Source organism: Ornithorhynchus anatinus, chromosome 2 (assembly GCF_004115215.2).
Source record: "Ornithorhynchus anatinus isolate Pmale09 chromosome 2, mOrnAna1.pri.v4, whole genome shotgun sequence".
Lineage (NCBI taxonomy): Eukaryota > Metazoa > Chordata > Mammalia > Monotremata > Ornithorhynchidae > Ornithorhynchus > Ornithorhynchus anatinus.
In genome coordinates this window covers 20232198-20256290 of record NC_041729.1, presented here as the reverse complement: position 1 = coordinate 20256290, position 24093 = coordinate 20232198, and the positions used below count along the sequence as shown (strand labels likewise).

Here is a 24093-nt window from a genome sequence, read left to right as displayed (position 1 = left end):
GGACATCCTGATTCCCCTGTGTCTACCCCAGCGCTTAGAACAGTGCTCGGCACATAGTAAGCGCTTAGCAAATACCAAATACCAACATTATTATTGTCTCTGTTGTCGAATTGTACTTCCCAATCTCTTAGTACATTCATTCATTCATTCAATAGCATTTATTGAGCGCTTACTATGTGTAGAGCACTGTACTAAGCACTTGGAATGTACAAATCGGTAACAGATAGAGACAGCCCCTGCCCTTTGACGGGCTTACAGTCTAATCGGGGGAGACAGATAGACCAGAACAATGGCAATAAATAGAATCTAGGGAAAGAGCATCTCATTAAAACAATAGCAAATAAATAGAATCAGGGTGATGTACATCTCATTAACAAAATAAATAGGGTAATGAACAGTGCTCTGCACACAGAAAGCACTCAATAAAAACGTTTGAATGAATGAATGAATGATCTGGAGGCAGAAAACTGAACTGTGAGTAGACAACAGAGGAAAGTGGGGTCAATGGCTTGATAACTGGGCCCGAACCAATAGGGTGAGAGTTGAGAGTGGGACCCAGTTGGATATGGGAAGAGTGCAAGCTGGGGAGTGGGAGGGTGAAGAGAGTCAAAATGTGAGTTAGGGAGAACTGGCAGGACAGCCTAGGAGCCAGAGAGCTGGAGAAAAGTCTTGACAGCTCTCCAGAATCCATCAGTGGAATTTATTGAGCACTTGACGTGAATGTGCAAGAGGAGAGAAACAGCAGACTGATTTTCCCAGCAGTGGGTCAACCATGAGAGTGGGAAGGTTGCCGAAGCCAGATTTCGGACCTCTAACTGATTCCCAAAAGGTTTTCCCTGAAGAACAGGTGCCAAGAATACAACCAGATCCAGGCCCTTGGGACATGGGAGAACAGGTTTGTCCCAAAGCCTCCCTGGAGGTAGAAGAGACCAGCACGAGACTGGGATTTTTGTAACTTGGATTCTGTTCTCAGTTCTACAACTACCTTGAATAGCTTCTGGGAATTCTCCTCTTCTCCAAATCCCATTTTCTGACTTAGCTAGTCGCCCTTTACAAACTAAGGAGGGATTTCCTAGCCACTGTCTTATCTGATTATCTCAGACCTATCCCAGTCCTTCCGCAGGGTGTTTGACATCTAGTAAACACTTAATAAATTCCATAATCATTATTAATAATAGTGGTTTTTGTTATCCCATTCCCCAAGAGCTGTACTAAAAAGGACTGGGGTAGATATAAGATAGGGGCTGATACAGACGCAGTCCCACATGAGGCTCACAAGGCTAAGTGGAAGGGAGAACATGTATTTCATCCCCATTTTACAGATGAGGCAGTTGAGGCATAGAAAAGATCAGTGACTTGCCCGAGGTCATAGCAGACGAAGCAGAGCCAGAATTAGAATCCAGGCCTCCGATTCCGAGGCTCTTTCTGTCAGGCTTTGGGGTACAGCTGCAGAGAGAGAGGCTTAATAATAGTGGTATTTGTTAAGTGCTTGCTAGGTGCCAAGTACTGCACTAAACCCTGGAGTAGATACAAGCTAATCTGGTAGGACATAGTTCCTGTCTTTCCCTGGGGAGGGAGAACAGGTATTTAATTCCCATTGTACAGATGAGGAAACTGAGGCACCGAAAAGTTGTGACTTGCCCAAAGTCACATAACAGACATGTGGCAGAGCCAGAATTAGAATTCAGGACCTCTGACTCCCATGCCCATGCTCTATCCACTAGATTACACTGTTTCTCAGTGATTCCCTCGAACAAAATATCCCGCTCCCCAGCTCCAGCAGCCAGGAAGAGCCCATACTGAACGCCCTCTGCCTCCTGGAATTCCCCCACAGCTGGAGGCATCCCAGAAGTCTCAGCCTCCCTGGATGACTTTCCTGGGCCCTGGATTTGGGAGATGCATAGATACAGGGACAAGTCTTTTTGGTTTGTCCAGTCTTTGGGTTCTTCGTCTTTAACATGGAGATATAACTCTCCTCTCCTTCAAAGCCTTATTGAAGGCACATCTCCTCCAGGAGGTCTTTCCTGACTAAGCCGCGCCTTTCCTCTTCTCCCACTTCCTACTGTGTCGCCCTGACTTGCTCCCTTTGCTCTTCCCCCCTCCCAGCCCCACAGCACTAATGCACATACCTGTAATTTATTTTTTCATATTAATGTCTGTCTTCCCCCACTCTAGACTGTAAGGTCGTTTTGGTCAGGGAATGTGTCTGTTTATTGTATTGTACTCTCCCAAGCATTTAGTATAGTGCTCGGCACACAGTAAATGCTCAATAAATATGATTGAATGAACATCTCAGAGATGTTGGCAGAAGGAAGGAGATGTGTGGGAAGTCTTCTGGGCTTCTTGGAGAGGTCTTCAAGATTAGAGGGTTATTGATGTCATCAATCATAGGAGAAGCAGCATGATCTAGTGGATAGAGCATGGGCCTGGGTGTCAGAAGGGCCTGGGTTCTAATCCTGGCTCTGCCATTTTTCTGCTGTGTGACCTTGGGCAAGTCACTTCTCTGTGCCTCAACTACCTCATCTGTAAAAAGATGAGCCTCATGTGGGACATGGACTGTGTCCAACCTGATTAGCTTGTACTTCCTCGTTTAGGACAGTGCCTGACACACAGTAAGCACTTCAACATCATGCTAAAAAATCAGCAGGCTATAATGGTTACTTCCCTTACTTTAATTATAATGCTCAATCAGACTATTGTCACTCTTTCTACTACTACCAATCATAATAAAATAACAACTTTGGTATCGATTAAGCATTTATTCTGTGCCAAGCCTGGTGCTAAAAACTGAGGTAGATACAAAATCAGATTAGAATTGTCTGAGCCACACATGAGGCTCACAATCTAAGAGGTAGGGAGAGCAAGTATCTTACCCCCAATTTACAGATGGGGAAAAGTGAGATGAAGTGATTTGCCCAAGGCCAGGCTGGTGGCACAGCTGGGATTTCCACCTGGGGTTCCTGACTCAAAGTGACATGCTCTTTCCATGGTGTCTCCCTAGTAATACTAGCCTGACACCTTAAAGAAAGTTTGCCACCTTGAAATCTGCAACAGACTAAATTCAGTGTGTACAGCAGGGAGAGGGATGATTCTATGGTTGAGGTGTAGAACAGGAGTGTCTGACACCCAGATTCTCCTGTGAAGACCTGGCTAAAATCACCCCACTACTTTTCCCTCTCCCTACAGGTTCGACCAGCCTCAACGCAGGGGTTTAATCTCCTACCTGTGGGCTGGGACTTTCCTCTGCAGAATGGTCCAGTTCCGGGTTCTAATTCTGATGTTGTGACACTAATGGGCTGGGGGTGGGGCCCCAGAAGTGTCTCTGGGCTTGGTGCCTCAGTTTTTTTCACTGAAATGATTCTTTCTCTGTCTTGAGAATCGTCATGGTCTAGTAGAAAGACCATGGGCCTGGGAGTCAGGAGACTTATCTAATCCTGACCTTGCTGTGTGAACTTGGGCTAATCACTTAACTTCTCTGTGCTTCAGTTACCTCATCTGTAAAATGGGGATTAAGAGTGTGATGATGATGATGATATTTCTTAAACACTTACTATGTGCCAGGCACTGTACTAAGTGCTAGGATAGATACAAGCAGATCTAGCTGGACACAGTCCCTGTCCCATGTGGGGCTCATAGGCTCAATCCCCATTTTATAGATGAGGTAACTGAGGTTCAGAGAAGGGAAGTAACTTGCCCAAGGTCACACAGCAGACAAATGATGGACAGTCTTCTGACTACCAGGCCTGTGCTCTATCCACTACTCCATACTACTCACGAAGCAGTGTGAGCCCCATAAGGGAATGGGTCTATGTCCAACCTGATTAACTTGTATCTACCCCAGTGCTTAAAATAGTGCTTGGCACATAATGCTTGGCACTTAACAAGTACCATAATTATTATTACCTGCTGGGGACCTTGGGCAAGGCACCACAACTCTGGGCCTCAGTTTCCTCATCTGTAAAATGGGGACTGAATATCTGTTCCCTCCCTTTGGACTGTCCCACATGGGTCAGGGGCTGTGTCCGATCTGATTGTACTGTATCTACCCCAGCACTTAGTACAGTGATTGCATAGAGTAAAAGTTTAATGAGTAACACTGTTACTATTATTATTGTTATGATGATGGTAATTATAGGAAAAAAATGTTGGTATTTGTTAAGCGCTTACTATGTGGCAGAGCACTGTTCTAAGTGCTGGAGTAGATACAGAGTAATCAGGTTGTCCCTCGTGAGGCTCACAGTCTTCATCCCCGTTTTACAGTAGAGGTAACTGAGGCACAGAGAAGTTAAGTGACTTGCCCACAGTCACACAGCTGACAAATGGTGGAGCCTGGATTCGAACCCATAATCTCTGAATCCCAAGCCCAGGCTCTTTCCACTGAGCCACGCTGCTTCTCTATAAAGGAAAGCTTTGAGATCCTTTGCTGCAGGGCTCTCAGTTATCCATGAAAGTTGGGACAGGGAGAGCAGGATTCATTAAAATCCATAGAAAACCCAGCACCCTCATTTTAGCCACCGGCATCAACCTTGTCCTCCAGCAAGCCAGAGCTGTGATGGGCAAAATGTCCGAATCCACTGTTGAGGTTCTGTTTCCGCTGATGACTGGGGAAATGGCCCAGAGCCAGGTAGGAGGGGGAGGAGGAGAAACTAGAGGCTGGATAATCAACAAGCTGGACCACCAACCCTGTAAGCTCACTGTGGGCAGGGAATGTTTCTGTCATATATTATATTATACTCACGTTCATTCATTCATTCATTCATTCGTTCATTCATTATATTAAGTGCTTACTCTGTGCAGAGCACTGTACTAAGCACGTGGGAAAGTACACTACTATAAACAGTGACATTCCCTGCCCACAATGAGCTCACAGTCTGGGGTCGTGGTGGGCAGGGTGGGGAAGACATCAATACAAATAAATAAAATTACAGTTATATACATAATAATAATAATGTTGGTATTTGTTAAGCGCTTACTATGTGCCAAGCACTATTCTAAGCATTGGGATAGATACAAGGGAATTAGGTTGTCCCACGTGGGGCTCACAGTCTTCATCCCCATTTTACAGATGAGGTAACTGAGGCACAGAGAAGTGAAGTGCCTTGCTCAAGGTCACACAGCTGACAAGTGGTGGAGCCGGGATTAGAACCCAGAACCTCTGACTCCCAAGCCCGGGCTCTTTCCATTGACCCACACTGCTTCTCTAAGTGTTGTGTTGTACATAAGTGTTGTAGGGCTTGGCAGTGGAGGGAGGGAAGAGCGAAGGGAGCAAGTCAGGGTGATGCAGAAGGTAGTGGGAGGTAAGGAAAAGTGGGGCAAGCGCTTTTTACAGTGCTTATTCTCCCAAGCACTTAGTACGGAGCTCTGCATAAAGTAAGCGCTCAGTAAATACAACTGGCTGATATATTGAGAGCTAGCTGCCAGAACATTGCCCTGGGAATTTTCTGTGACCTAATGGAAAGAGCATAGACCTGGGAGTCAGAAGATCTGGGTTCTAATCCTGGCTCTGCCACGTATGTGCTGTGTGGTCTTGGGCAAATCACCTAATTTCTCTGGGCCTCGGTTCCTTCATCTGCCAAACGGGGATCCAATACCTGTTTTTCTTCCTACTTACCTATAATTCATTCATTCATTCAATCGTATTTATTGAGTGTTTTCTGTGTGCAGAGCACCGTACTAAGCTCTTGGAATGTACAATTTGGCAACAGATAGAGACAATCCCTGCCCAACAACAGACTCACAGTCTAAAAGGGGAGACAGACAACAAAACAAAACAAGTAGTCAGGCATCAATACCATCAAGATAAATAGAATCATAGATGTATGCTCATTATTAATAAAACAGAATAACAGTCTACCATTTCTGTTAAAGTGTACCCTCCCAAGCTCTTAGTGCAGTGCTCTGCACTCAGTAAATGCTCAATAAATATGACTGATTGATTAATACTATGTCTTTGAGAACCATTTGGGAGGTGATTACCTTGTATCTACCCCAGTGCTTAGTACAGTGCTTAGTACAGCACTCCCCCCTTCTAGACTGTAAGCCTGTTGTGGGCAGGGATTATTTCTATTTGTTGCAGAATTGTACCTCCCAAGTGCTTAGTACAGTGCTCTGCAAAAAGTAAGCGCTCAATAAATATGATTGAATGAATGCATGAAATATAGTAAGTGCTTAATAAATACCACAATTACTATTATTAAAGGTTCATGGCAGGAAAGACTGTTCTGCCAAGCCTCCTCCTCCCACCCCACCCCAAAGCAGTGCTCCTCTCCTCCCCTTTCCACCCACCCCTGTAGCCTGCAGGTTTCTGGAGCCTGCCCGCCATGGTTACGTGACACTGTCACATATGCTCTCTCCCCAATTAGGCCATAATGACTTGGCAAACCCTGATTAGACCCTAGCCAGTTGGCTATCCTTTAGTGCTGTGAAATGGCTATAATGAGGTTAGGCAGGGGACGGGGAGGAAAGGCTGGGAATGGGGAGGAAAGGCTGGGAATGAGGGAAGGACGGAGTGGAGATCTCTCTCTCATTCTTAGGCCTCCATGCTTTCAAGGTTTCATTTAAGCCACATCCATCCTTATTAATAATGATGCCTACTTGTTTCGTTTTGCTGTCTCCCCCTTTTAGTCTGTGAGCCCGTTGTTGGGCAGGGATTGCCTCTATCTGTTGTCAAATTGTACATTCCAAGTGCTTAGTACAGTGCTCTGCACACAGTAAGCCCTCGATAAATACGATTGAAAGAGTGAATGATAATAATAATGGTATTTGCTAAGCTCTCACTATAAGCATTGGGGTGGATACAAGCAAATTGGGTTGGACACTGTCCTTGTCCATTCATTCATTCATTCATTCATTCAATAGTATTTATTGAACGCTTACTATGTGCAGAGCACTGTACTAAGTGCTTGGGATGAACAAGTCGGCAACAGATAGAGACAGCCCCTGCCGTTTGACGGGCTTACAGTCTAATCGGGGGAGATGGACAGACAAGAACAATGGCAATAGAGTCGAGAATAAATAGAGTCGAGAATAAATATGGGGCTCGCAATAAAATCCCCATTTTACAGATGAGGAAACTGAGGCACAGAGAATTGAAATGACTTGCCCAAGGCCACAGAGCAGACGTGGTGGAGACGGGATTAGAACCCATGACTTTCTGACACCCAGGCCCATCCTCTGTCCACTATGCCAGGCTTCTTCCTTGTTTCTCCAGGACTCAGTTCCTGGAAGTGACTGCTCTGCACAAAGTAAGCAATCAGTAAATACCAGCGATTGATTGATTTGATGGATTGTTTGCCCCAGTGTGGAGGGAGCAAATTCATCCAGGAACCTTGGAATACGATCCTGCCTTGGAGGTAACTTCAAGGAGGAGACTAGGTAACTTCTCCTAGGCTCTGTCCAGCCTTGTGATCCTGGGACTTTCTTAAGGTTTAATTTTTTGGGTTTTTTTCCAATAAGATTTGGGAATCTCTTTCCTTCTACCCCTTCCTTCCCAGTGCATGCCCCCCTCCAAAAAAAATATATTTCCAGTAAACAGAGAGTCCCCCACCGAACTTTTCTCCAGTTGACTGCCAGGGATGACCACTGTCGTCTCCAGCTCCACCCAGCCTGGACCAGCATCAGAAAGACAGAGAGGCCATTGACCACCCTTGGCCCAGTGTAACCTCCCTCCTTTTCTAAAGGGAATAATAATAATAATAATAATAATAATAATTGTGATGTTCATTAAGCACTTACTATGTGCCAAGCACTGTACTAAGTGCTTGGGGAAGATACAAAATAATCAGGTCCCACATGGGGCTCATAGTTGAAATAGGAGGAAGAACCATTACTGGATCCCTGTTTTGCAGATGAGGCAACTGAGGGACAGAGAAGTTAACGACTTATCCAAAGTCCCACAGCAAGCAAGAGGTGGAGCTCTGACTCTCAAGTCTTTGTTCTTTCCACAAGACCACCCTGGTACAGCGCTCAGCACATAGTAACAGCTAAATAAAAACCACTGATTGATTGATTGATTCATCCTTGGGCCGAGGGACCACAGTGCTTCTGTACACATCTGTAATTCATTTCTATTAATGTCTGTATCCCCCTCTAGACTGTAAACTGGATGTGGGCAAGGACTGTGTCTGTTATATTGTTATATCATACTCTTCAAAGCATTTAGTACAGTGCTCTGCATACAGTAAGTGCTCAATAAATACGATTGATTGACTGACTGACAGACTGCTTCTCAGAAGGAAAAGTTAGGAGTCAGATTAAGGATAGAAACTAAAGCTGTTAGGAGTTTTTGTGTTGTATGGCAGCAATGGCCAGACACTAGAGATCTGGGAAGAGGAGTGTGAAAACCAATAGAGATGATAGATAGAAGAAGGGAGAGGCTGGAGGCAGGGAGGCCATTTCAGCATCTGGCCAGAAGAAGAAGACAAAGTACTAGGAATGATGGTGATAATAACTGTGGTATTTGTTAAGTGCTTATTTGTGCCAAGCTCTGTTTTAAGCACTGGGGTATATACAAGCAAACCAGGTTGAACACAGTCCCTGCCCCATGTGGGGCTCATAGTCTCAATCCCCATTTTATAGATGAGGTAATTTAGGCACAGAGAAGTAAAGTGACTTGTCCAAGGTCACACAGCAGACGTGTGGTGGAGCTGGGATTAGATCCCATGGACACAAGGGGTTGATCGAACCTTCATAATCTGGAAAACTTCAAGCGTGTTCCTCTTTCTCGGTCTTCATCTTTCCAGACTGAGTAGTTCCACCCTTTTCAGTCTGCCCTCATCAAAAAGCTTTTCCCTGCCTATCTTGCCCATCTCCAATGGAGTCTTTCCTTCCTTCCCTCTAGACTGTAAGTCCGATATGGGCAGGGAACGGGTCTTCTAATTCTGTTGTACTGTACTCTCCCAAGAACTTAGTACAGGACTCTGTACATAGTATGTGCTCAATAAATCCCATGATTGATTCCCAAGATGTGGTACCTAAAACTGCACCCTGGATTCCAGACAAGGGTGGAGTGTGGCTCTCTGCAGTGGCAATAAATGCCATTGATTGACAGATTGGAAAAGCTCTGCCTTGTTTTGTTTTCTGTCACCTTCCTGATAGCCTAGACCAAGGTCATCGAGTTGGGTGAGGAGGGGAAGGCGGAAGAGGAGAGAACTGGTACCACATGGCTGCATTGGGTAGCTGGAGGAGCCCCAAATTTGTTGTAGTTGCTGTTGTGGTATTTGTTAAGCGTTTAATATGTGCCAAGCACTGTTCTAAGCACTGGAGTAGATACACCTAAAGCACCTCTCATGACAGCCCTGTGCAGTTGCCCCTAGACTGCAAGCTCCTTGTGTGCAGAGAAGTGTCTACTGACCCTATTCTATTGTATTCATTCAATCAGTCGCATTTATTAAGGGCTTACTGTGTGCAGAGCAATGATCTAAGCACTTGGGAAAGTACAATACAACAATAAACAGTGACTGTAAAATGGGGATTAAGACTGTGAGCCTCACCTGGGACAACCTGATTATCCTGTATCTACCCCAGTGCTTAGAACAGTGCTCGAGACATAGTAAGCGCTTAACAAATACCATCATCATCATTCCCTGCCCACAATGAGCTCACAGTCTATTGTATTCTCCCAAGTGCTTAGTACAGTGATCTGCACACAGTCGGCACTCAATAACTGTGATTGATTGATAGATGGATTGCCCTGGGTGGAAGTCAGTCATATTTTTTGAGGAAGGGAAGGTATGGGAAGGGATAATGTGGGGGATTATGACAGAGAGTCCCTCTGGAGTCCAGGTCAGCAGAAGGCCGGGCCCCCGAATTGTCCAAGCCCGGCATCCTGGCGAGGCTCCTCTCCTGAGCCTGAGAAACCCAAGAGTAGGGGCAGTGTAGGAACCACTCTTGACCTGCTGGTTGCTGGTTGTCTTTTCCAGATATTCTACATCTCCTCCTTTCTGTACACCGTCAACTACACTTGGTATTTGTACATGGACCTGAAGATGAAATACAGCCAGAACATATACAGCACATCCCCACAGGCAAGTGTGCTCGGGCTGGTGGGACACGCTTGGCTGGACAGGCTGGCGGGCGGGGGGGTGGGGTTGGAGAGGGGTGTCTCATTTTGAGCCTGGGGTATCAAGGGGATGGGATTTCCAGGAGCTGAAGCTTCTCCCTTGCCTCAACTTCAGGCTACAAAATCACTAGTTGGCCTGAGGCCTGTTGGGAGAAAGCCCACATTAATAGTAGTACCTATCTGTAATTGTTTTATTTTTAATGATATCTGCCTCCCCCGACCCCTTGACTGTAAGCTCATTGTAGATGGGGAATAGCACTCTTTATCGTTGTGAAGCAGCGTGGCTCAGTGGAAAGAGCACGGGCTGTGGAGTCAGAGGTCATGGGTTCGAATCCCAGCTCTGCCACTTGTCGGCTGTATGACTGTGGGCAAGTCATTTCACTTCTCTGTGCCTCAGTTATCTCATCTGTAAAATGGGGAGTAAGACTGTGAGCCCCACGTGGGACAACCTGATTCCCCTGTGTCTACCCCAGTGCTTAGAACAGTGCTCTGCACATAGTAAGTGCTTAACAAATACCAACATTATTATTATAGCACTTTCCCAAGCGCTTAGTACAGGCTCTGCACACAGTAAGTGCTCAGTAAATATGATTGAATAAACAAATGAATGAATATTAAGTGCTTCCTGTGTAGAGAGCACTGTGCTAAGCCCGAAGAAAGAGTACAGGGTGGGGAATTAGACATGGTCCCTGTCCCTCCTGTGAATATGAGTTGGGGAGAGAACTGGAGGCAGACACAGTGGTAACAATGCAACAATAAAACAGTAAAGCAACATAAAAGATAAGGCCAAATACACAATTCACAGCTTCAGAATCCAACAAAGGCCTGAACAAGTACTGGATCCCAGGAGAACAGGGCAAGAAAGGGTGAAGGGAGCTGCTGAGGACCCTCCCCATTGTTGCTGCAGTGGCCAGTGACTTGGTTCTGGTGGCCTCAGGACCTCGAGTTCTGTTGCCTGGGCCTGGCTGGGCCGACTGGAGAATTAGTCCTCAGAGGACAATTAGGTCTGAGTTGGAAGGCAAGAAACCTTTGGGGAGGCTCTTCCTTGGCTCTGAGGATTTTCTTAGCGCTCTTCTGGAAGGCAGCAATAGTTGAGCCAGAATGGAGGTGGCTTATGGGAGCAGAAACTTGCAACCTCTCCTCCTCTGCCTGCGGCACCCCATATACATTAGATGCTCTTCCACCCACTTCCCCGATAGTCTGCCCTATCGCTCCCACCTGAGCATTGAGAGTGTCTGGAAGGAAAACGCTGATGGCAGCTCACCCCTAATGATAATGATAATAACAGTAGAGAAGCAGCGTAGTCTAGTGGATAGAATATGACCTGGGAGTTAGAAGGACCTGGGTTCTAATCCCGGCTCTGCCACTTGTCTTCAGGGTAACCTTGAGCAAGTCACTTCACTTCTCTGTGCCTAAATTACCTCATCTGTAAAATCAGGATTAAGACTGTGAGCAACACTCTGGGCCTGTCACTCCCCTTCTTAAAAACCTCCAGTGGTTGCCTACCAACCTCTGCACGAAACAAAAACTTCTCACTCTAGGCTTCAAGGCTCTCCATCACCTTGCCCCCTCCTACCTCTCCTCCCTTCTCTCTTTCTACTGCCCACCCCGCACGCTCCGCTCCTCTGCCGCCCACCTCCTCACCGTCCCCCGTTCTCACCTATCCCGCCGTCAACCCCTGGGCCACATCCTCCCGCTGTTCTAGAATGCCCTCCCTCCTCACCTCCGCCAAACTAATTCTCTTCCCCTCTTCAAAGCCCTACTTAGAGCTCACCTCCTCCAAGAGGCTTTCCCAGACTGAGCTACCCCTTTTCCCTCTGCTCCCTCTGCTGCCCCTCTACCCCCCCTTCACCTCCCCTCAACCAAGCCCCCTTCCCCCCTTCCCTCTGCTCCTCCCCTTCTCCCTTCCCCTCCCCTCCCCTCAGCACTCTGCTCGTCCGCTCAATTGTATATATTTTTATTACCCTATTTATTTTGTTAATGAGATGTACATCACCTTGATTCTATTTATTGCTATTGTTTTAATAAGATGTACATCCCCTTGATTCTATTTATTGCTATTGTTTTTGTCTGTGTGCCTCCCCCGATTAGACTGTAAGCCCGTCAATGGGCAGGGACTCTCTCTGTTGCCAATTTGTACATTCCAAGCGCTTAGTACAGTGCTCTGCACATAGTAAGCACTCAATAAATACTATTGAATGAATGAATGAATTTGGGATATGGACTGTGTCCAACCTGATTAGCTTGTATCTACCCCAGTGCTTAGTACAGCGCTTAACAGCGAAGGGTGTTGAAGCAACATAATTGGCTTTCTGGAAACTTCCGCCAAGTCAGCATGTGACCTTTAGGAGCCAAAGGAATGAGGAACTTGTTCCCAGAAAAGTGTATTTGTAGAATTTTGAAAGCCAACACTCCAGCGGCTCAAGTACGGCCTCACCCTCTGGTGGAGGGATCCCTCTGGTCTGGCTCCGGCCACCCTGTCGCTTGCCCATCCCAAGTGCAATGGAGACACCGTACTGCTTCCTGGTAGATCCTGCCCTGGAGGGGCACCCAAGGCAGCGTCCTCTCTTCTCCCCACCCTCCCTTGATCAGATCCTTGCACCTAGGTTGAGCCTCAGGCAGGGCCCCCCCAACCCAACCATCCTCAGGGGTTTTTGTTCTTCATTCTGCCCAAAAATTTGGCTATGGGGCAGGCACCAAAGAACCAACTGTGTTTGTTCCGCAGGAGCAGAATGTTCTCTGGAGGACTCCTCTTGGAGAGTGGCTGGGTTCTGGGTGGAGGGAGAGAAGGGCTGACTGTGGGAGTGGATGGATGGTTGCATATCTATAATTTATTTATATTAATGTCTGTCTCCCCTTCTAGACTTTAGGCTCATTATGGGCAGGGGATGTCTGTTTATTGTTATATTGTACTCTCCAAAGCGCTTAGTTCTGCACACAGTAAACGCTCAATAAATGTGATTGAATGAATGAATGAATGTTGGGAATGGGGCATCGGGCAGGGTCTGAGGTCAGCTGCCCTGTGGAGCTGGTTCAGAAGGGAAGGCAAATTGAGGCTTTGGGCTATTCCCTCTTGCCCACCTGGCACTGGGCAATGCTCGCTTCATGGTGTGACTTCCCAATTGCCCAGTGAGGGAGTGTGAGAGAAGTACAAACTTTATACAGTGCTCTGCACATAGTCATCACTCAATAAATACAATTGATTGATTAATGGACACCTGGATTCCTACTTGTGGCTGCAGAGTGCTTTGCACACAGAAATCACTCAAATACGATTGATTAATTGACACCTGGGTTCCTATTTCTCTCTGCACAAAGTAAGCAATCAATCAATAGTAATTATTGAGTGCTTAGTATAATCAGAGCACTGTACTAAGTGCTTGCTCAATAAATACAATTGATGGACACCTGAGTTCCAATTTCTGGCTGCTGCGGGGGTTGGATCACTAGGTGTCCTGACCCTGGACTCTTTGAAATCCTGAAACCCCTCCACGAAGCCCCTCTATTCTTGGTCCCAGAAGGTGCTTCAGATCACCTGGGCCCCAAGCTGGGTTAAGTTATTCTGGGAATGGGGTAAGACAGACTGAGTCTTGATGGGAATTAAAAATTTCTAAAAGCTCCAGGCTTTTAGGAAGTAGGGTGGGGAGAGCCCCTGTCCAAACTACCACAGGCGGGGTTTCTGGAGGAAGCAGGAACGCTGGCTCTGTGAGGAAACTCCACTCCTCTGCTGACAGCTCCAGGGAAAGAACACAGTAGATAAGAGGTATCTTTCACTCAGGGCCTGCTCTACTCCCAGGTAAGATCTCCAGTAACAAACAGTGTTTTATTTTGAATCAGAATCAGCACTTTATATTCTGGAGCTGCTTTTTCCCACTCTGTCCAGGCAGACTCCTCTGCTGTGATCAGGGATAATAGTAGTAATAATAATAATAATGGTATTTGTCAAACACTTACTATGTCCCAAGCACTGTTCGAGGCACTGGGGTACATATAAGGTAACCAGGTTGCCCCACGTGGGGCTCATGGTTTTAATCCCCACTTTACTGATGAGGTAACGGAGGCCCAGGGAAGTGAAGTAGTGTGGCTCAGTGGAAAGAGCACGGGCTTTGGAGTCAGAGGTCACGAGTTCGAATCCCAGCTCTGCCTCTTGTCAGCTGTGTGACTATGGGCAAGTCACTTCACTTCTCGGGGCCTCAGTTCCCTCATCTGTAAAATGGGAATTAAGACTGTGAGCCCCACGTGGGACAACCTGATTCCCCTGTGTCTACCCCAGCGCTTAGAACAGTGGTCTGCACATAGTAAGCGCTTAACAAATACCAACATTAAAGTCACACAACTGAAAAGTGGTGGAGCCGGGATTAGAACCTCTGACTCCCAAGCCCGGTCTCTTTCCACTGAGTTACACTGCTTCTCCAGCAGCTATTGCTAATAGTAATAACATTTGCTAATAGCATGAATGGTATTTATTCCCAGCACTGTACTACGGCCTGGGGAAAAGAAAAAAGTGAGACTTCAATGAGAATTAGATCCGATCCCTAGCCCTCCAAGCAATCACAATCTACAAATAAGGTAGGGAAGCGTTTGGTGGCAGGCACAAAAGGAAAGATGAAATAATATAAACACCAAAACAACATAGACAAAGTGCAAAGTCCACCCAAGTCCAATGTTAGAGGCGCTGACCTGGAGAGGCCTCAGGGCACGGCTACCCAGGTCATCTGGATTCTAGTCCCAGTCAGAGCTTGCTGACGTTCTAAAAGTTGTGTTGGCCGCATGCTGCTGTGGTTTAAATTCCCCAGAGACATCCATGCCCACACATTTCACTCCTCCAAAGCTAACTTTCTCACTGTACCTCTATCTCATCTATCTGGCAGCTGACCTCTTGTCCACATCCTACCTCTGGCCTGGAATACCATCCCTCCTCATATCCAACAGAAAATTTCTCTCCCCACCTTCAAAACCTTGTTGAAGGCACATCTCCTTCAAAAGACCTTCTCTGACTAAGCTCTCTTTTCCTCTTCTTCCACTCCCTTCTGCATCACCCAACTTGCTCCCTTTCTTCACCCCTTCTCTCAGCCCGACAGCACTTATGTACATATCTGTAATTTACTCATATTGATGTCTGTCTCCCCCTCTATACCGTAAACTCAGTGTGAACGAATCTGTCTCTTGTTTATTCATTCAATAGTATTTATTGAGTGCTTACTATGTGCAGAGCACTGTACTAAGCACTTGGAATGTACAAGTCGGCAACAGATAGAGACAGTCCCTGCCCTTTGACGGGCTTACAGTCTAATCCGGGGAGACAGGCAGACAAGAACAATGGCAATAGAGTCGAGGGGAAGAACATCTCATAAAAACAATGGCAAATAAATAGAATCAGGATGATAACGTTGGTATTTGTTGAACACTTACTATGTGCAGAGCACTGTTCTAAACACTGGGGGAGATACAGGGTAATCAGGCTGTCCCATGTGAGGCTCACAGTTAATCCCCATTTTACAGATGAGGGAACTGAGGCACAGAGAAGTTAAGTGACTTGCCCACAGTCACACAGCTGACAAGTGGCAGAGCCAGGATTTGAACCCATGACCTCTGGTTCCCAAGCCCGGGCTCTTTCCACTGAACCATCTCCCAAATGCTTAGTACAGTGCTTTACACAGAGTAGGCTCTCAGTAAATACGATTGACTGAGTTGTGGTGGGACTGGGGGTCCTGGGTGACAGTAAGCGCTTAACAAATATCAAAATCATCATTTGATGAGATGAGCGGGGGATCCAGGTGAGAACTGGTTTCCAGAGCCCCTTTACCTTAGGCCCAAAGGAATGCTCCAAATCTCCGACGTATCCAGGAGGCAAAGCTACGCTCTCTCCTCTTTGACCCCACAAACAGCTCCCTAACAGAACTAGACTCTCAAACGAAACTCCTGCTGGCTGGTTGACCCCTCCTCCCTTCTCCTGGAAGCAGAAATCAGGGTAATCTGGTCCCCAGAATTTGATTTTTTTTCATCCTCACAGGTGGGGGACTGCACCTCCCGGCTGGGGAAAGCAGCTACAATTTTGTCCAGGTAAGAAGAGCCAGGGCTTTCTGGCTGGGGTGTGTTCACAGGAGAGGCTGCCCCGGAGTTGGGGTGAGAGACAGGCAGACCAGAGGAGCCTGGCTGCTGGGGGAGGGAAGAGATCTCAGGAGTTGGTCTGGGCTGTGGAGATGACCCAACAAGGTTGCCCACGGGTTGCCTTTTCCAAGGTTTGCTGTCAGGAAGGGCTGGTTCTTGCCATGAAGGAATTCAATAAATCAATCAATGTTATTTATTGAGTGCTTACTGAATGCAGAACACTATACTAAGTGCTTGGGAGAGTACAATATAAGAGAGTTGGTAGATGTGTTCCCTGCCCACAATAAGCTTACAGTATAGATGGGGTGACAGACATTAATATAAATGAATAATTTATGTATGATAATTGAGGTATATAAGTGTTTACTATGTGCCAAACACTGTACTAAGCACTGGAATTGATACAAAATAATCTGGTTGGATTATCTGCCCCACATGGGGCTCCCAGCCCAAGTAGGAGGGAGGGCAGGTATTTAACCCCTACTCATTTTACCTCGATCTCATCTGTCTTACCGCTGGCATCTCACCCACGTCATGCCTCTGGCCTGGAATGCATTCCCTTTTCATAATAATAATGATGGTATTTGTTAAGCGCTTACTATGTGCAAAGCACTGTTCTAAGCCCTGGGGGAGATCAAGGTAATCAGGTTGTCCCATGAGGGGCTCACGGTCTTAATCCCCATTTTACAGACGAGGTAACCGAGGCCCAGAGAGTTAAGTGACCTGCCCAAAGTCACACAGCTGGCAAGCGGCAGACCGGGATTAGAACCCATGACCTCTGACTCCCAAGCCCGGGTTCTTTCCACTGAGCCACGCTGCTTCTCTAAGAACCGACAGATAATTATTTTCCCCACCCTCAAAGCCTTTTTAAGACTCATCTCCTCCAAGAGGACTTTCCTGACTAAGCCTTCATTTCCTCTATTCCCACTCCCTTCTGCATCACCCTGACTTGCTCCCTTTATTCACCCCTAACCCCAACCCCCAACATTTAAGTACATCTCCACAATTTATTCATATTAATGTCTGTCTCCCCATCTAGACTGTAAGCTCTTTGTGGGCAGGGAATATGATTGTTATATTGTTCTGTTGTACTCTCCCAAGCATTTAGTACAATGCCCTGCTCACAATAAGTGCTCAATAAATACAATTGACTGATTGATTGATGAGGAAACTGAGGCACTGGGAAGTTATGTGACTTATCCAAGAGAGTTATGTGACTTATCCAAGATCACACAGCAAGCAAGTGGCAGAGACAGGTTTAGATCCTAGGTCCTCTGACTCCCAAGCCCATCCTCTTTCAACCAGGCCACGTTATACGGATATGTGCATAAGTTCTGTGGGGCTCAGGGTAGGACTTCTGTTTCTAGAGGCCTCGATCCATCAGTGGCATTTATTGAGCACTTACCATGTGCGGAGCACCACACTAAGTGCTTGGGAGAGTACAAAATAACAGAGTTATTAGACACGTTCCCTGCCCATGAACGAGCTTACAATCTGGAGGATGAGTCATTGGGGGTCCAGAATGAGCAGCAGTTTCTCCCAGGCTGACTGGCCTTACCTCCCCAGCAACAATGGCTGTGAGGAGGCCAACCCGATTGGACTGATTAATATATTATACATATTTATACTTATATGTATATATATTAGAGGAGCAGCGTGGCTCAGTGGAAAGAGCATGGGCTTGGAAGTCAGAAGTCGTGGGTTCTAATCCCAGCTCTGTCACTTGTCAGCTGTGTGACTTTGGGCAAGTCACTTAACTTCTCTGTGCCTCAGTTCCCTCATCTGTAAAATGGGGATTAAGACTGTGAGTCCCACATGGGACAACCTGATTACCTTGTATCTCCCCCAGTGTTTAGAACAGTGCCTGGCACATAGTAAGTGCTTAACAAGTATCAGTATGATGATAATGGTATTTGTTAAGCGCTTACTATGTGCCAGGCACTGTTCTAAACACTGAGGTTGATACAAGTTACTCATGTTAGACACAGGCCATGTCCCATATGGGATTTACAGTCTTAATCCCCATTTTATAGGTGAGGGAATTGAGGCCCAGAGAAGTGAAGTGATTTGCCCAAGGCCACTTGGGAGACATGTGGCCGATCCAGGATTAGAACCCAGGTCCTTCTGACTCCCAGGCCTGTGCTCTATCCACTAAGCCGTTCTTCCTCTGATTGATTCAGGGTCATTTCTGAATCTGAGGAGCTTGGGGAAACCAGAATAATCAATCAGTCAATCAATTAATGGTATTTTTTGAGCACTTACTGTGGGCAGACCACTATACTAAGTGCTTGGGAGAGTACAATACAGTAGAGTTGGTAGACAAGATCCCTGCCCACAAGGAGCATATAACCTCATGGACTGTTTCCCTTCTCTGGGGCTCTGAGAGTCTAGCTGAGTGGGGACCAGAGCTGCCTCATCCACGGGACATCTAGAATGGTTATTTGACCTGGGGGCCATAGCATAATAATAATAATGATGGCATCTGTTAAGTGCTTACTATGTGCGAGGCACCGTTCTAAGTGCTTGGGGGGGGATATAAGGTAATCAGGTTGTCCCACGTGGGGCTCATAGACATAATCCCCATTTTACAGATGAGGTAACTGAGGCACAGAGAAGTTAAGTGACTTACCCAAAGTCACCAGCTGACAAGCAGCGGAGCCGGAATTAGAACTCATGACCTCTGACTCCCAAACCTGGGGTCTTTCCACTGAGCCACGCTGCTTCTCCTATAATAATAATGTTGGCATTTGTTAAGCGCTTACTATGTGCAAAGCACTGTTCTAAGCGCTGGGGAGGATACAAGGTGGTCAGGTGGTCCCACCTGGGGTTCACAGTCTTAATCCCCATTTTACAGATGAGGTAACTGAAGCCCAGAGAAGTTAAGTGACCTGCCCAAAGACACACAGCTAGCAAGCGGCAGAGCCGGGATTTGAACCCATGATCTCTGACTCCCTAGCCTGTGCGCTTTCCACTGAGCCACGCTGGTTACCTGGGGAGACCTGGGTTCCGAGGGATCAGGTTCCCAACCCTGCTGGCCAGCTGGAGAAGATGTCAGCCGCTGGCCTGGGAGAAGTCGATCGGGGGGTGGGGTGGGGGGGCTTTTCAAGGAGGGAGAAGAAAGGTAACTGGCTGCCACCAGAGAGTCTGGGACGGGGGTCTCCTGCTCTCTCCTTCCAGCCTGATCCCTCTGTTGTTGATGGTGCCCGTATTCTGCCTGGGCAATGCCAGCGATTGCTTCCGCAACTTCAGCCAGAGCCACAGGTAAGCACAGATCTGTCTGTCACCCTCCATCTAGCTATTCCCGTTAATCCCCAGATTCCTTTGCTCCTCGGCAGGGCAGGGTCTTTTGGTTTGCTTCTTTTAAAACGGTACTTATTGAGTGCTTATTTTGTGCCAAGCACTGTACTAAGCATTGGGGTAGTACAAGATAATCAGTTTGGTTGCAGTCCCTGTTCCATACGAGGCTCACAGTCTAAGATGGAGGGAGTAAGATTTAATCCCTACTGTACTGATGAGGGAGCTGAGGTCCAGAGAAGTGAAATGACTTGCCCAAGGTCACACAGCAGACAAGGGGCAGAGTCAGGATTAGAATCCAGGTCCTCTGACTCCCAGACCCCTGCACTTTCCACTAAGTCATGCTGCTTCCTCATCTGGGGAGCTGGAAAACTACATTTGAGTCCAGCCAGGTCAAGCAGGGACCTGCGGGGAGAGCGGGAATAGAGTTTAGGAGGCTCTAGGAGGGAAAGACAAGGATTTGAGGGGGCTGGGGGCAGTGAATCGATGGCATTTATTGGGTGCTTATTGTGTGCAGAGCACTGTGCTTAGCACTTAGTACAAGTAAATGAGTCACAAGGCCACTCTATGCAAGAGGATCTGTTAATGTTATCATCTGTCTTGTGGATTCAAAAGCTGGCACCTGAGCTGACTTCCCGCCCATCTCCTCTCTTCGTTTCAGGTGTCTTCTGATGCACACCCCGCCACCGGCCATGGCTGAGCTGGTGCCAGCCCTCAGCAGCGACGTCTGCGCTGCCTTGTACTTCTACAGCCTAGCTGCCTTCCTCATCAGCTTCCTGTTCAGCTTCCTCACTATCCTGGTATGTTCCAGCTTCCTCCTTGTCTTAGGTATTTGTTAGATAAGTGCTTACTACGTACAAGCACCTCCGCACGAAACAAAAACTCCTCACTCTTGGCTTCAAAACTCTCCATCACCTTGCCCCCTCCTACCTCACCTCCCTTCTCTCTTTCTATTGCCCACCCAGTACACTCCACTCCTCTAAATCGCTCACCTCCTCACTGTCCCCCGTTCACGCCTATCCCGCCGTCGACCCCTGGCTCACGTCCTACCTCTGACCTGGAATGCCCTCCCTCCTCACATCCGCCAAACTAACTCTCTTCCCCTCTTCAAAGCCCTACTGAGAGCTCACCACTTCCAAGAGGCCTTCCCAGACTGAGCCCCCCTTTCCCTCTGCTACCCCTCCACCCTCTGCTCCTACGCCTTCCTCCTTCCCCTCCCCACTGTGCTCATTTGTATATATTATTTATTACCCTATTTATTTTGTAAAGGAGGTGTACATCCCCTTGATTCTATTTATCTTGATAATGTTGTCTTGTTTTTGTTTTCTTCTGTTTTGCTCTGCTGTCTCCCCCGATTAGACTGTGAGCCCGTCATTGGGCAGGGATTGTCTCTATCTGTTGCAGAATTGTAGATTCCAAGTGCTTAGTACAGTGGTCTGCATATAGTAAGCGCTCAATAAATACTATTGAATGAATACTATGTGCCAGGCATTGTACTAAGCGCTGGGGTGCTTATAAGCAAATCAAGTTGGATACAGTCCCTGTCCAACATAGGGCTCACAGTCTTAGTCCCCATTTTACACAGACAAGATAACTGAAGCTCAGAGAAGTGAAGTGACTTGCCCAAGGTCACACAGCAGACAAGTGTGGGGCTGGGATTAGAACTCAGATCATTCTAATTCCCAGGCCTGTGCTCTATCCACTAGGCTCTGCTGCTTCTCACAGCCCCGGAGTCTTCTCCAAGGCTGGGCCATTGGGCTGGCAGAGGGGTGGCCCGGGATGCCCCCAGGAGACAGAGGGGGAGATTCAAGCTGAGCGTCTAGCAGCCTTGGGTTTGGATTGGCCGGGTGGCTCAGACACCTCGGGGGACCTGATGGGCAAGGGAGGCTGCCACTGCCATAGGCTATGCTCATCAAAAGCTGCTAATTGCCCAAGTAGAAACCCAGTTTCCATCTCCAAGAAAATAGTGAGCCAAGGACAGTTCCCCAGAACCATCATTATCAGCCTCAGAAGTGTTTTTCACAAGTCATCAGCCCCTCCTGTTGCCTGTTTGGCCTGCTAAACCTTTTTTTAATGGTATTTGTAAAGTGCTTACTTTGTGCCAGGCACCGTGCTAGGCGCTAAGGTTGATATAAGATAATTGGTTTGGACACAGTTCCTGTCCCACAAAGGGCTCACAGTCTTAATCCCCATTTTACAGATGAGGTAACTGAGGCACAGGGAAGTTAAGGGACTTGCCCAAGGTCACACAGCAGACCAGTGGCAGAGCTGGGATTAGAACCCACATCCTCTGTCTGCCTAACTTTCTTGGTCCCTCCCACCACAGCATTTCCCATTTCTTTCTTTAGACTTTAAGCTCATTGTGGGCAGGGAACATGTTTACCAACTCTATTATACTCTCCCAAGCATTTTAGCACAGTGCTCTGCACACAGTAAGCCCTCAATAAATATGATTGATGGGTTGGTCTTTCATCCACTGGCCATCCTCACCCAGGATGGGGATTGGTCCATGCAGCTTTCAGCTGGTCTGTCTCCTGTTTCATTCATTCATTCATTCATTCATTCAAGAGCATTTATTGAGCGCTTACTATGTGCAGAGCACTGTACTAAGCGCTTGGAATGTACAAATCAGTAACAGATAGAGACAGTCTCTGCCCTTTGACGGGCTTACAGACTAATCGGGGGAGACAGACAAGAACAATGCCAGTAAATAGAATCAAGGGGAAGAACATCTCATTAAAACAATAGCAAATAAATAGAATCAAGAATAAATACAATCAAGAATAAATAGAATCAAAACACAGGTATGACACTGTGGGCCTGTCATGGCACCCAATTAAGAGAACAGGCCTCCAAAGCAAAACCCACCCACTGCCTCCCCCCGGCTGAAATAGAACCCCAAAAATCAAACAAGAGGATGATGATAGTAATAATAATAATAACTGTGATATTTAAGTGCTTACTATGGGCCAAGCACTGTACTAAGTGCCGCGGTGGATACAAGCAAATCCCTGTCCCACATGGGGCTCACAGTCTCAATCCCCATTTTCCAGATGAGGTAACTGAGGCACAGAGAAGGGAAATGACTTGCTCACGGTTATACAGCAGACGAGTGGTGGAGCCGGGATTAGAACTCAGTTGCTTAGGTTTCCCAGGCCCGTGCTCTATCCATTAGGCCACACTGCATAAGAGGGGAACAAACTCAATCCTCATTAGCTCCACCCCCACCTCCTTTCTTTATGTGCTGCCTTCACTGGCTTGGTGCCTGCAGCCAGAGAGCCTCACTATCCCGCTCCGTGCTAGGCCGTCTCCTGGCCTTCCTACTCTCAACCTTTCTAAGGCAGGTGCTTCCCCAGGCACTAGCCCAGGAAGGCTGTAGGCACACTGTAGGATGGGATTGTTGGACAATCATCCATACCATCCCCACATCCCACCCATCCCCACAACACATATGTAAAATAAAAAAAAAATGTTGGGATTTGTTAAGCGCTTACTATGTGCAGAACACTGTTCTAAGCGCTGGGGTAGATACAGGGTAATCAGGTTATCCCATGTGAGGCTCACAGTCTTAATCCCCATATTTACAGTTGAGGTCACTGAGGCACAGAGAAGTTAAGTGACTTGCCCACAGTCACACAGCTGACAAGTGGTGGAGCTGGGATTCGAACCCATGACCTCTGACTCCCAAACCTGGTTTCTTTCCACTGAGCCATGCTGCTTCCCGTGAATCTGTATATATCTGTAATGTATTTATTTACTAATATCTGTCTCTCCCTCTAGACTGTGAGCTCGTTGTGGGCAGAATGTGTCTGTCTGTTGCTATATCGTACTCTCCCAGGCCCTTAGTACAATGCTTTGCACACAGTAAGCGCTCAAGAAATGCAATTGAATGAATGAAGCAAGGGAGCCGCTGCCTTGAGAAGCAGCATGGCCTAGTGGATAGAGCACGGTCTGGGATTCAGAAGGACCCGGGTTCTCATCCTCGCTCTGCTACTTGTCTGCCATGTGACCTTGGGCAAGTCACTTCACTTCTCTGTGCCTCAGTTACCTCACCTGTAAAATGAGGATTATTAAGACTGTGAGCCCCATGTGGGACAGGGGCTGGTTCCAAGCCAATTTGTTGTATCTACCCCAGTGCTTAGTACAGTGCCCGGCACGTAGTAAGCACTTGACAGATACACAATTATCATTATTATTTAATGTTCTGTGAAAAGAGTGGGCCACCCTGAGGAAGTGGTGGTGGGGAGGAGCGGATGTGGAAGGGCCAGTCTGAGGAAGCCCGTTGTCCCTGTTGGAAGAAGGGCCGAAGGGCTTGGGGCAGGGCAAGCTGCCCACTTGCTGCCTCCCTCTGCAGGCATTGCTCCTCCGGGCGCAGAAGCTGTACAAGAAGTTTGTGAAGTCAACGGGCTTCCTGGGTGACCAGCAGTGGGCCATGATCCGCGTAGTAGAGCAGCGAGTGCGCTTCTACCCAGCTGCCTTCTTCTGCTGCTGGGGCCCAGGTAAGGGATCTGGGGGGGGGCGGGGGGCTCACTGGGGTCTGGGCCAGGGGGATGGGAGTGTGCTGGGCCGGGTGGCTGGCCCTTGGCGGGAGAGCAGTTCCTTCTGGCCTCCAGAGGCCTATCAGTCTA

General features: G+C 47.4%; 1 protein-coding gene across 1 annotated transcript in view; it reads left to right on the top strand.

Moving 5' to 3' along the window:
- Positions 1 to 24093, top strand: part of TMEM116 (transmembrane protein 116) — a 40148-nt gene that overhangs the window by 10974 nt on the left and 5081 nt on the right. The window contains exons 4-8 of the mRNA XM_029058158.2: positions 9921 to 10025; positions 16074 to 16123; positions 19349 to 19432; positions 20127 to 20265; positions 23820 to 23964. Of these exons, the coding sequence (XP_028913991.1) occupies positions 9921 to 10025; positions 16074 to 16123; positions 19349 to 19432; positions 20127 to 20265; positions 23820 to 23964 (523 nt within the window). The remainder of the gene's footprint in view (positions 1 to 9920; positions 10026 to 16073; positions 16124 to 19348; positions 19433 to 20126; positions 20266 to 23819; positions 23965 to 24093) is intronic.